The 13,757-nt window shown below is 42.5% G+C and overlaps 1 protein-coding gene across 1 annotated transcript in view; it reads right to left on the bottom strand.

The window, feature by feature from the left end:
- Positions 1-292: 292 nt before the first annotated feature.
- RASGRP3 (RAS guanyl releasing protein 3) overlaps positions 293-13,757 on the bottom strand; it is a 67,415-nt gene continuing 53,950 nt past the window's right edge. The window contains exons 11-17 of the mRNA XM_086745181.1: positions 12,171-12,287; positions 9,779-9,894; positions 8,854-9,001; positions 5,292-5,328; positions 2,677-2,802; positions 1,543-1,907; positions 293-1,049 (exon numbers count right to left, since the gene is read on the bottom strand). Of these exons, the coding sequence (XP_086601307.1) occupies positions 1,041-1,049; positions 1,543-1,907; positions 2,677-2,802; positions 5,292-5,328; positions 8,854-9,001; positions 9,779-9,894; positions 12,171-12,287 (918 nt within the window). The 3' untranslated portion in view covers positions 293-1,040. The remainder of the gene's footprint in view (positions 1,050-1,542; positions 1,908-2,676; positions 2,803-5,291; positions 5,329-8,853; positions 9,002-9,778; positions 9,895-12,170; positions 12,288-13,757) is intronic.

A 13,757-nucleotide genomic window follows, 5' to 3' on the forward strand; every position in this document is an offset into this window, starting at 1 on the left:
GAGATGGAGGGAAGAAGAATAATGCATATATGCCACTTCAGAACACACCTTTCAGGTTTCAGTTTTGTGCTGTTTTGTTTTGTTTTGTTTCATGTTTTTCTCTTTTTTTCCAGATTAGGGCTGTGCTTCTAAAGTAACCTAATGCTTCTGAGAAATGCCACTTCAAACCTGCTTCTCAGGCCATTACAGATTCAGGTGCTAGATCCTACATTAGCAAACTGCTAATGTAATTTGCAGATTGCTCTTTAGTACAGTTAGTCATAACAAGAAAGAAAAACATATCACACCCACATACATAAACACACACTTACAACTAAGGTGTTTATTACATGCTAATTTTACCATAATCAATGCTGGCAGAGAGGACCCCTCTCCATTACGGTGTAACCAGACATATGCACAGTGTCTTGGAATTCCTTCAGTCTCAGCCACGTGCTGCCTATTTGAAGGATCCTGCCTGGGAACTGGTATCACTGTACTGAACAGCAATACCCTCACTGTAGTAATGTAAACATGACCAAAACTCAAAACCCAAAGTGTGCAAAGAATTTCAGCACAGAGGACTTTGTGAAAGGTTTTTGTTTGAGATTTAATCAACATACACACCTGTTCCTTTTCTTAAAAGATCATTACGAGTCTCTGGAAAAGGAGTGTTATCGAACAAACTTAGATGCTTGGCTTCTGTCCCCACCATTGTTGTCGCTGGCAGACATACCAAAATGATGCACTATATTTAAAGGAGGCCAAATATATCCTCACTGGCATGTGGAGGAAGTTTCCACAAAAGTCACACAAGAGAAAACACTGAGCGCAGAGATCTGTTCTGCTGTGTCTGTGCACTCTTCATCCAAATGGCTTACTCATGAGAAAATAAATAGTGCTTTATAACACCTTTCAGCTAAGAAAACAGGGCAATGGTTGCATTTAAAAGCACAAGGGACAGGAAAACATCTCATGGCCAAATGTGGTCTGTGATAGTCCATCAACGCTTGCTGTGTTACAGTTGTCATCTTCATTTTTCTGTGCTTCAAGGTGAGCAATCAGCTATCCTGTAGCCAAAAGAAAACAAGCACTTACACGCTAGCAAAGATGATCGATAAAAGCATGAGGCTTTGGAAATATAAATTTTATGGGTGACTGCAGCAGAAATCAGACCCATATCCTGCTCTAGCCTGGACTCAGATATTTATCGGAGCGCTAGTCCTTGTGAATCTAACGTGGAGCCCTGAACTGTCCATTGCAAGGGTATAACAGCACAGAATTTGGTCAGATGTCCACTCGACTATTTTAATGACTTTCAAAAATAAAACTGCTCAACTGCTAAAAGCACAAACTGAAAGCAAAAGCCAAAACTCTAGTTACAGTGTTACGGTAAAAGCACTCTGCAGTGTAGAAAATAGGTACCTATGGAGGATTTGGCATTCTTGTGCAAGAAGCAATAGCAAATTTGAATGAAAAAGTCTCCTGACATTCATAAAATAACCTTACGTGACCTCAGATTCCAGCAGATTTTAAACTGTCCTAGCTTCTTCTGCAACTCACCTCAGATTCTTGTCTTTCTGGGAGGGTTTCTATTCCGTTGTGATCCTGTATGTGTTGTGGGGCCTCGGCTTCCAGCTCTGTATCAGCCTGCATGTTGGGCTTTTCGTTCTCCCATTTTGCAAAGCCTTTGTTCTTCCCAGCTTTGCCATGGAACTTGGACTTCATTTTGGGGAAAGTATGGGAACCTGAATCATTCCAGCCTGGCTCATGCCACAGTGGTTCTGTCTGCGTTGCTTGGCTGGTGGTCGCCCTCTGCAGCCGCACCGAAATTTTCCGCGAAGAGCCAGTGACGAGGGTGATAGCTCTGCCATCGAGGTCCTGGTGTTCTGCAGCAACACTGGGAAATTCAAATACTTCATCTTGGACTGAAAGAGAAGGTTGAATTGTTTATTTTGAATATTCCACTTTGAGATCTTTCAAAAAAGATATCTTAGGCCTGGGATGTGAGAGAGAGGAAAGGGGGACTTAAAGGTTCAGAAAAAAAAAAGTTGGCTATTCTGGAATGTTTATGCAAGTCTTTTAGTAGTTAAATCACTTTCAGGACCAGGTCTTTATATGCTGTTATATATAATTGCATGATGGTTTACAGAGGTGCTTTACACAGGCAGCACTAGGGCATGCGGAAGAGAAGGCAGCAGTGTCAGTTAGCAGCAGAAAGCTCTGAAGGAGGTTGCTCTTTATTCCCCTTCATGTAGCCCCCTACATGAAGCAGTGGTATAATCAGCAGTATCCATATGCTGCTTGGAAACTGGTCCTGGCCTTCTGTGTGCACATTTCCTTCTCGCTCCATCTCTACGCTCAGGGGATAAGGCAGAGCTAGAATTGTGCGCTATGCCTCCCAGCCTCTATCCCTAAGTGGCTTATAAGAAGTACAATTTGCCTAATTATAATTTTGTTTCTTTTCAGCTGGGATAGGGGTGCCAGTATAGAGCATAGGGAGCCTCAGGCAGGAGATCAAGGCCACCACTGCAAAAAGAGACACTGTAATCCAAGCACTGAACAGAAGCCACAGTGCAGTGGAAAGTACATGTCCTGCTCTGTGCGTTGAAAGCAAAAGGAAAAATGGCAGCAAGGACACTGACTGTTAGAGAGGATTCCAGAAACGGTTTAAAATAGGAACAAAAGTGGTCTCACCTGGAGGCAGAGAGGGACTGCTAGGCAGAGAGCCATGGTTGCTGCCTACAGAGGTTCCTCTGGAAAATTTCCTGCACGCCAGGACAAGCAGGTCTCTGCATTGCTTATGACAGTTGGCACCACAATCTGTAAAGAAAGCAATTGTCAAGGCACCAAATGGAAAGCCACCACTATCTGGTAATCTCTCAGGGCTACTAGCAGACAGATACCAGGAGGGACTTCGAAGGAACAAATACTTGGACAGAAAGTGTGAATGGAGTTGCAGAATTAGATCATTTGGTGTGAAGGGCATTACAAAAACCGGATCATTTCCATGGCAGTCATTAATAGAAATCTGGCAGCAGAAGGGAAGAGGGGGATTATATTTTCATCAGAAGTTAGTCTCAAGGAAGAGACCTGGAATTACTGGTATGATCCTGTGTATGCCATGCATAAAGCTTCTGCTCTACTACAAGTCTCCAAAAAGTTTTGGTTTTGGTTTTGTTTTTTTTTTTTGCTTGACCCAGCAGGGCCCATTATAGTAAACACACTTTGTCAGAAGACACTGGAGCATCCATACTCCGAGCCTCTGGAAGGACAGCTGGAGGTCAGTTTGACCACTGTAGGTTAAAACTTGTCTAAGTAGCTTAGCAAGCAACTTCAGCAGAGAGTAAGCTCTGTGGACAAGTATCTTCTACCTGGATGAAACTGGCTGAGTGTCCGCACACCAAGCGTCTGCTGAGCTTTGCATCTCACTGCAGATACACTCGTCACTAGGTACCTTTCTCTGAAGCGTGACTGAGTACAGATCTTATCTGCAAGAAAGGGCCAAAGGGTGGAGGATGTGTGCCCCAAACACAGGGTCTTGCTTCTGTGTGTCTCTTGCCCTTGTTTGAAAATTTTTATCTCCCTTGTTTCTCTGTTGCTGTCCCATGAGCTAAGATTTTGTTCTAGGTGAGCCGTTGCCCAAGTGCTGTGTTTATAGCTCTACTAAAAGAACCATTCTGCTCAGGGCAGCAGCTCTAGCGCGATGGGTGGGAGTTCCGGTTTCTCCCATCACCTTGTTCATACAACTAATACAGAAGTACCTGCCCAGCTGTGTTTTTTTTCCTGCCCTAAAGGTAATACCCGCCCGGCCCCACCCCCCCCCCCCCCCGCCCCGCAATACAATAAAGATCTCTCTTCTATCACTTATAGACCACACAGTCTAGCTTTATCTCATTATCCACAGTGCTGGGATAAACAGCAGGCCTGAACGGACGTACTCCCTCCTTTCCCCCCTCTGCTAGCTCAGTGTCAAAGATTCAAAACAGAAGATGACAGCTCTGTGCTCAGAGGCAGAAATCATCCATAACGGGTGCAGCGCTCCAGTGATGCCAGCATATGGGGCAGATGGTAGCTGCTGCAACAAAGGGCAGGCACTAATTACACTTTTTTGCCACTTTAAGATCTGAGTGAGCAGCTCTGCTCTCTTACTCTCATGCTCCATTGCCTATAATTTTGATTTAACAGAACCACTTTTGCTCTTTCTCCACCGGGCCACTGTTACAAGCAATGATGCAGGACAGAGTTCAGCTTTCAGATCTCAAGTTGAGTTTACAGGGCTGCTGTGACAAAACCCTATCTTCCTTCCCTCATCCTACCAGTAAAAATGCAGACTGCAATTAGCTCTTTCATAGCTGCTCAGATGGCTGTAATCATGAATAGCTGAATTACATATCCTGATTTAGCCACGGACATTTTTTTCCCACCCCTCTCTGAGGAAGAGATGTTCACAGGTGGAAAGGGAGACAGGTATGCAGTGTATCCTAAAAAACAATCCTCCCAATTCTTCGCCCTTCTCTGCGAGCCAGTGTAAGACTAAGGGAAAAGAGTGCATATAAATACAACTATGAAGCCCCAGCACGAACGTTGCCATATGAATAATGGAGATACAACTACATCTATGAAAATCAACAGTGCCCTTCAGCCAGAGCTCAGCTGCTTGAGAAATAAATAGGTCTAGGACTTCAGAGCCAATGGGGACCACCACAATGTCATTCCTGGCCTGACCGGCTCAATATGGTGCAAGTACTGTATAAGAAATTCAACATTTTTATGAAGACAACAGAGAGGGCTGTAAGAGCTCTAGAATTTTTGTTAAGTTGAATGTCTGCTGAAGATCTTGCAATAAGATCTGCTGGGCAGTCTAGGAATTAAATATTTCTCTATTTCTAGCTCAGTGACTATTGGAGTGAGGCTTCACTACAGGTATGCAGATGCACATGACAGACAGCATTGCCAGCAGACCTGTTCCTGACCCTAAGTCTCAGGAGATTTATTTCAGGATGTCCTGGTGTTAGGATGAGGACACTTGGTTTTCCAAGATGCAATGTCTTTGCTGATAGAAAGTGACACCTCATGGAGTCAGAGGCTGCTTTGGACCTTCAGCTTACAGAACTTGTGTGTTCCTACTGGGTGCTATGGCACCTAAGGGGGGGCAAGTGAGACTTCATAGCATACCAGCAGTCACTGTCCATGGACAGTACCAAGTATATAAGCAAAATTTGGACGAACAGATGTCATTCTAGTAAAAAATACAGTTGATGTACTTCAAGCTATCTATAGCTTGAAAAATTAATGCAATATTTATTTACCTTTGCATTTGTAGCCTTGTTTGATTATACCCCAGAGCTGCAAAGAAAGACAAAAGAACGTCAAGGAATCAGAAAAGAAAGCTGGAAGGAAAACAAGGTCACAATGAGGAAGTACCAATGGCTACAAAATCACAAACAGGATACAACTGCTCTTAACACCCTTCCTGTTAGGCAGACCTCCCCCTCTAATTGTGATAAGATTTGTGTGGCTTCCCCCTTATTTTTACTACTTACAGTGGGGTTATTAGAGAAGGAGAGACACAGATGACATTTGCTTCCAGAACGGGTGAAAAATTGCCATTATATCAAGTTTACTGAAACTTGAGCACGTTCTGCTTTTAGGCTCACTTAACATTATCTGCAAGGGAATTTCCAGTGTACATCCATCCTCCACATACATGCATGGCCCACGCCATTCAAACACAGCAAAAGAAAACACCACTGGGGATAAAAATCAGGTTCTTGGTTCCCATACTGGTCCCCAGCACAACCAGCCATAGAAATTGGATTTGTCCACTTGACCTTTTCCATTAAAAGCATTAAAAAGTTTGAAGATTGAAACAGGCAGAAAAGCCACTAAATTCCAGCTTTGCCTCCTCTCAGAAGCCATCCTTGTTGACGAACGTAACAACCAAATACTAAACTTTCAGAAGGCAGTGTGTGCGGTCCCACTTTCAGGAAGCTTTCACCGCAATATGAGCAGAATTGCTTGGAAGTAGGCAAATCCCCTAGCAAATCGTTACCTATACACTCAGAAGCGCTCTATCTACAGCCATGACATTATAAAAACAAGCTTTTTCATTCTGAGAGGCTGAGAGAGGAAGGGGCAGCTTTTTCTAGACCTAGCATTAACGGAAAAAGATCAGGGACTGCAGTGTTTATTTATCCTGATCTCATTCAAAACATTATTAGGCAGAGTGAGCACATCCAGGCAGTCGAAACTGCATGTGGCTCCTCACCGTATTTATAAGAACGTGCACAGTGTGCAGGGGATGAACATGGTCATTAAGGAAATGTTCAAAAGGAAGAGCTGGAGAACATTCAAAATGCAAAGGAGAGAGTGAAATAAACAGAATAGGAAGATTATGGGGGCGGGGGAATCCCATACACTGCAAAAAAGAATTTGCAAGGAAAAATGGGGGCTTGGAGAAAGCAAAATAGATTACACAGGGTGGAAGAAAGGTGCATAAAACAACAGAAGGGACAACAGTGGAAGAAGGGTCCATAGAAAGCCTGCTGCTTGCTCTTTTCCTGCTAATGCTATATATATGCACAATGAAATGCAGTTGCTGTGGTCAGGCAGTGACAGCAGAGACCCCCCAGCCCCCTCTTGGAAGAGCAGCAGCATTAGGAAGCTGTTGCTGCTCAGCTTCACGTGATTTTTCCCAGGCCACTTTGCCAGGATCACCATTAGAAACATAGACTGTAGTTTCTTTAAATTTAGCTCTGAACTGTTCCCACTGAAGAGCTTTCTCCTCACCTTCTTAGCTCTGTACCTTCCTCCTACTCAAATTTGGCATCACTGTCATGGTTACACACAGCAGCAAAGCTTAGCTGAAGTGCCGTGCCATGAATTCTGACCTCAAGCTTTGAATCCCCTGATACAGCTTTGCTGCAAAGCCAGCCTGAGCCAGCTCCAAGGTAAGAGGATCTGTGCAAATTTGTATTAGAAAGCTCAGCAGGATGGTTGGTCACCTACCCTGCCACGCGGTGCAACTCAAGCTGTGGGACGGAACTGCGGCCGGCCATGGGCATATCAATTTCACGCTACTTAATGGCATTAGGTTTTAGCTTGACCTTTAAAGATTGTATCATTTTAATAACAGATATTTTATTGGATACCGTGTGCACTGCACTGCCATGTTAATTCATCCTCCTGCACTGTCAGTGCACATTATTTTGACTGTTAATCAGTGCATCAGTTTGAAATTAGGTTTCCAACCATGGATGAGCAGCACTGAAACACAGAACAAATACGCAGCAGATTTTGTAGTTGGTTCCTGTCCTATCAGCCCAACTCATCCACAGGACAATGCCAATGACTTCAGCGAGTTGACAGGAAAAATGACCTTATTTCCATTTCCTGTATAACCCCTTACTCATTTGTTTTCCTGCACTGGATGTAATCAGGGAGACATGAAAAATCCAACAATGGCCAATTAGCAAATTGATGCAGAAGAAAAAATATCTGATGGAGAGGACATTGCAGGGCAGTCCTCCGGCCTTGCTTTGCTATGGAAGCCTTCCAAACATGAACCGAGTGTCACGAACACAGCGACGTCTTCCCAAGTCTGCAGGCAGCCTGAAACAATAGGCTCAGGGCAGTGACCGCCCCTGCCACATCAGTCTGCTGGCGCTGTTAGCTCAAGAGGTCAAGAGCACACCCCTGAATCTGCACTGACCATGCCACCTCCGAGGCTTTTGCATTTCTAGTGGAAATAGGTGGAATTCCTTCTTCCTCATGACCTTGATCAGCAGTTGTGATAGAGACCACGAGCATCTGAACAAGACTGATGTGTCGCAAAAGAAGCGAGCGGAAGATGGGAGCACAGGCAAGAGCAGGAACACCAGAGCTGGCCTGAAAGGAGGCATGCTTTTGCATCTAGCAGTGCTGTTATTGCTCCTTTCAACCACAAATACATTTGACTTAGTGGAAAAGTCCATGTAGTATAAGCTGGAGATTTTGCCGCTAACAGCAGAGGCAGATTTGTGCTGGAGAGCAGGGACCGTAGTCTGAGTTTACACCCTGTTACGGGGGCCACACGTAAATGGAGGACATGGGCCTCTGCCTTTATTGCTTAAGCTGTCTCAATATGGACATTTTATTTCAGCAGAGTGTGTACACTAATGTAACTTTTAAATCATAGTCATAAAGTTGGTTTGAAGTGGAAGTTGGAGGAGGTTTACAAGCAACACAAAAGTTCACAGAGCCAATCATTTCCCAGCTATGTACAGAGCACTCTAGTAAGTGGCATCTGGTAAGTTACAGCTGAGAGAAAAAACAAATTAAAAAACCCAACAAATGAATTTTAAAAATTCTTATTGCATAGAACTGCTGGAAGTACTTTTGATTTCTTGACCAAATTAGAAGATCTGTTAATTCAATAGACAAAGGATTAAGGCTATTATGGCCATTCAGAGAATTATGAACACAGCTATGTTGCCATGTGCAATTTCCTGAGAAAGAATGGCTTTTGCTTCATCTACATCCTCTGTTCCAGAAACTCATTTTCCCTTGAGCTTGTTTACATGGGAAATCAAGCCAAATTAAAGAATTTTAGACAAACCAAGTAAAGCCATTCATATAGTCTCTAATATCCTTTAGCTAACATAATTTTATTTTTGCCCTGCAACAGTAATTCTTACAAATGCCAGTATTCAAGAACCGCTAAACCAAAACTGGATAGCACAGCTATAACATGAGTAAACATTTTCTGCTTCTAAATGTAATGAGGTATTTGGCCGAGAGACTTTATCAATATGTGGAGCCAGTTTCACCTTGTCTACATTAAAGGGTAAAAAGTTGTGCTTGAGTTTATACTATTATTAAAAACATACTTACAAATCCTGCACAGTGCTCACAGAAAGTTGGTTTAAGATAGGTCATCTCCTGAAAGTTGTGAATAAACCCGGGGCCCATTTTACACTGGAACTGTGATTTAGCTCTCAGAAAGTAAGCCATCATTTCTTCTTTGCTTATAAGACCATCTCTGTCAGGGAAAGAAAAAGTAGAGTGGATCTGTCACTGCTCACACTAATGAAGAACTCAAGATTTTCTGGTTGCAAAAAGTGCACAGCACACAAAGCACATTCTTCGAAAGAGCTGCACCAGCCCGTCCTGGCAGAAAAAACCCTTAGAGGCTTTGTGGTTCTTATCCTTCATTAAACAGCAAACAATGAACTTAGAGCATGGACCTTGGCTTCTCACCTGTTCGTGATACCAGAGCACAAACCAGCAGGCCACTATGTGAAGGACCTTGACTTGCTGCTTACACAGACCAAGCCGTTATGCCTCTGGCTGACCACCAGCCTTGACAGCCAGAGAGGATTATCAAGCTCAACTGGCTAGGAAATATATATATGCCTCCTAGAATATTTGTTACCTTCTCTCTGCTACATACACTTATTTCTCACTCGTACACTCATTGTGTCCTGTCCCATACACAACTTATTTGTTCCACCAGTCTGATGCTTGGTCTGGGTACAGGATCTCCACTCTAATTAGATGGTACTGTAGGGTTTTTGACTCAGTCCCAGCAGGAACACCTTATCAGGCTATCCCATAAATGATCTTAAAAGTACCAGGTAAAGCAGGACTCCAGCCTAGGTTGTCTTATAGAATCGACTACAGCACAAGAAGTTAAATGAGAACAGAAATCAGCCTTCAGTGATCTTCAGTTCATTAAGCAAGATGGCAGACACAAGGAGCTTGGGAGACATTGTTTCTTCAGAATTTGTTTTTCATAAACCAGAAACCTCCAACTTACTGGTCTTTGTCCAGTACACAGAAAGAGTCCAAAAAGGGGAAGTTGGCAGCTATACTTTCAAAGTCTTCCTGAGAAATATAGCCATCATGATCATGGTCATAGTTCCTAAAGACAGACTGGAGGAAAAAAAAAAGGAAATTATTGTCTTAATATCCAGCCTATCCTGAATCTGTACCAGCTCTTGAACCTTATAATTACTTGTAAATTAATGATTACTAATCAGATGTTTTATTCCTGTTATATTCCTTTTATTCCTACTTGGTACTTCAATATGCATACTTATTGGACTGTAGGGGAAAAAATAGCTAATTTTCAAAGAAAAGTTGACTTCAATATTTATCTAGTGATAGTCCTCCACACCTCTTCAGACATAATTATTCTTGCTCTATTTTTCTTCTTTCTGAGAAATGTCACTAAAATTCTGCCCCATGTGGCATATTCCCTTTGCTGCAGCAAGTATGCTTTTTAATCACAAAAAAAAAAACCAAAAACCAAAACAAAACCAACCCAACAGCAGCTTTCCCATGTGTATTTCAGATGTTTTTGGCTTCAATTCTCTTTTAGCTGGTCACCTCTGCTCTGCTACAGTGCTGTTTCAGTCTGATTTGTTCACTAATACTTTGACATCCAGATCATGAGCACTTTGTATCTAACAACAACTCCCTCCCATCAGCCCACCCCAGTCACCACTAAGTAAAAACAGACATGGGATCAAATTTAAAAGATCACATGAAGCGATGGAAGCCCTCCTTAGCTGCTAAGGAATTACTGTATTCTGTCTTACTCGTTGCAGAGATGTGTAAGGGGCGTTAAAGCTACATGTGACGCTGATGGGAAAAATATGTGTGCAAAGTCAACATGACTATCTGAAAGACACATACTGAAGCACAAACTGTCCCATTAGATTAAGGTTTGGTTGACAAAGACATGACTTGAACATACTGAGACCTCTGAAAGGTGTTTGCATTGTCCTTATTTTAACAAGAACGTAATGAAGCCAATTTCTAAGCATCTCTCAAATGATCTGTAACCAATGACTGGCAGATCTCAAAAATACATTGTCAAGAAGGAATCAATCCACAAACCCAAGCAGTATTCAAAACTTTTAGTAATAAAAAAAACTCCAACGCTTTAAAGCACAACTCAAAGCAGCTAATAAATGACAAAGACTGGTAACACAAAGTTGTTACAGAGTGGTGTGGGCCTCTTGGTAAGCTTTATCCGTAACAGCCCCAAACCATGTTTTAATCCTGTCAAATTCAAGATCACACATCCCGAACCAGGCCAAAATTGTGGAATGGGAGACTGCATCTCCCCCATCCACAGAAACAAGAACAACCCCCCACTCAGCACATTCTGAAAAGATTAAGCAATTGCGACAGACTTCCTATGTAAACAAGCTATCAAAGAGAGTTTTGGATGTGGAGTGATTTTTATCAACACATATGGCACTGACAAAAGCAATACAGGAACAGTATGTGCAGTTCTGGCATCCCACATTAAGAGAAAAATGAAACTTTGTTAAAAAAGAGCATGTACACAAAGTAAACCACAAGAAATATTTGAAGTCTGAGTGAAAGAACTGAAGGCTTTGTTTAAGTTATCTTAACAACATAACCCCAATTAATGACCTGCAACACAAAGGAGGTCAGAATTTAATAGTTCCTCCCAGAGTTAGTTTTTCTGTAAAAAGCAGAAGGAAATCTTGCTTCATTATCTACAACACATTCCCAGTTCCTCTGCATGCCACTCACATCACTGAAAGTCCCTTACACACCAACACAACAGTGCCCAGTCTCCAAACAAACCTGGTAGTGTCTGGTTTTGTTTGCATCACCCAACCTATCACTTTCCAAACTGAAGCTGGAAGATCCCAGCTGTAATTCTTTATGACCTCATGCTCACATTCTTAAAGTGATACCAAGACAGTGCTATCTTTACCATATGTAGTATGCTCTGAACAGTCAAATGACAGCAAGTTCAAAACCAGAAACAGGATTTCTGGAAATCTTCTCTGGATCTAGTAATACATGAGTCCTTGTTTCTGAGTATTTTTGTTTCCAGACATAAACTGGGTGGCTGGAGATGCAAAAACTCAACTTTGCCCTTTCAATTTATACTTGCTCGTCAAACCTACTGAACAGCAGTCAGGCTTTGGATGTTCCTGAAAGTCTGCTCCTTTGCATCCAGAAACCTGCTTTCTAATCCCATTGCTGACTGCAGGAATAAAATAAATATTTCTGAAAGTATCAGTAAAAGCTCAAATTTGTTAGCAGATGTCTGAAATTCATCCCAACCAAAACAATCTCTTGAGAAGCTTGAAATTAATTACAGTGATGACAAAGTCAAAGTTATTGTTCTCTTCAACCAATACATTCTTCGAAATACTTACATCCACCAGCTTCCGTATGTGCTTGTTAATGACTGTAGGGTCAGGTTTTGGTACCACTCCAGATGCCCACTCCAGTGGCACTACTGGCTTGTTAGGGGTGGTTGGGGAGGTAGGCTGCTGAGAGATGGATGAGAACACAAAGATTTTAAAATCTGAATTACAAAGTTGAATTTCCCATTAAAAGCAGCTCTGTATGTCAGAGCTACAACCACAAACTACTGGAGTCCCTGTGCTGTAAAAATATGTTTTGCACATCAGGCAAGATGTCACAATGAGACTCAGAGGAAGAGGGAAGGAAGGAGGGTCACTGGACACAGAGGGCATCAGAAATAGGTAAACCCAAATCCTTGCTTTTCTTTTGTCTGATACAGCCCTCAAGGAACTCGCCACCATGACGCAGCCTGGCCCCAGCTGCCCACCGGAGGAGGGACTGTGCCTGGAAGCCACGCAAAGGACTCCGATGGCCTCAGTAAGTTAACACTCCTGCTCTGTGCAGCATCAAGAAGAGAGCATGATGCAGAAGCCAGGGCAGAACTATGCTCAGCAACCCCACACGTTTACAGCTGAGATGTGCCAGGGTGCACAGCTTAATTCATCCAGGCAGCCTGAGCGGAAGGGTTGACCTTTGTCTTGCTCTGCAGATAACAGCAGACAGACTATTTTATTTTGAAAACAGCTTGGTCTTGACAAAACGGTAGCTAACAGCTCACTTGATGCACAGAGCACACAACCCGACTCCCTCCATGCCACTATGGTGCTTTGGGAGAAAATCTGGCATGCAGCTCAGCTTGTTCAAGTAGAAAATATAGGACAAATCTGAACACAGTTTCAGGTAAGGCTTGAAAAATCACCAGTTAGCGTGAAAAATGCTGCGAGGCATACTGGCCTTCTCCTGCATCTGCCACTTGACATCTAGCAGGCGAAGCAGTCAAGCAGAAAAAATTCAGCACGGTTTAGATCAGAAGGGAGATGGCCCACAGCCTCAGAAGGCCCCTGTATGAGCTGATGAGCAAGAAATCTGTGTCTCATCTGTCTCTCAACACTCACCAATTTAAAGGGAGGGAGATAACTAAGCAATGTAAAAATGTTACAGTTATTATTGTGTATAACAACGGTATTGTAAACTTTGATATTGAGATGAAAAATGGTCACAAGGTCATACTCTTACTGTGCTTGGTAGGAAAAAAAAGAAAGATGTGTTAGTCGGTTGCTTTAATAATTTGGCTTTTCCTTATTCAATTGTCAGAACAGCTTTTATCAGTTCCTGAATGGCTCTTGAATTACTACACAAATCTCCACAAGTAAGTTTGGGAAGAAAAAAAAATGCCTATATCCACAGAATTCAATATAATCAAGAAATACAATGAACTTGGATATCCAGCTCTATATGCCAAAAGCACTTACAGAATGTTTCAATGCTAAAATTAACGTCACCACACAGTGATGGACCAACATGCTGGCAAGTGTTTTTGCTCTAAAAATATGCAGAAATGCAGCAATCTTTTAAAGATTATAACATGTAACATGCCAATATTGTGATATTCTTACAGCTATAGTCAGAGAAGAAATTCAAAATGTGCCTCCTCC

Source organism: Chlamydotis macqueenii, chromosome 3 (genome assembly GCF_036417535.1).
Source record: "Chlamydotis macqueenii isolate bChlMac1 chromosome 3, bChlMac1.mat, whole genome shotgun sequence".
In the NCBI taxonomy this organism is placed as follows: Eukaryota; Metazoa; Chordata; class Aves; order Otidiformes; family Otididae; genus Chlamydotis; species Chlamydotis macqueenii.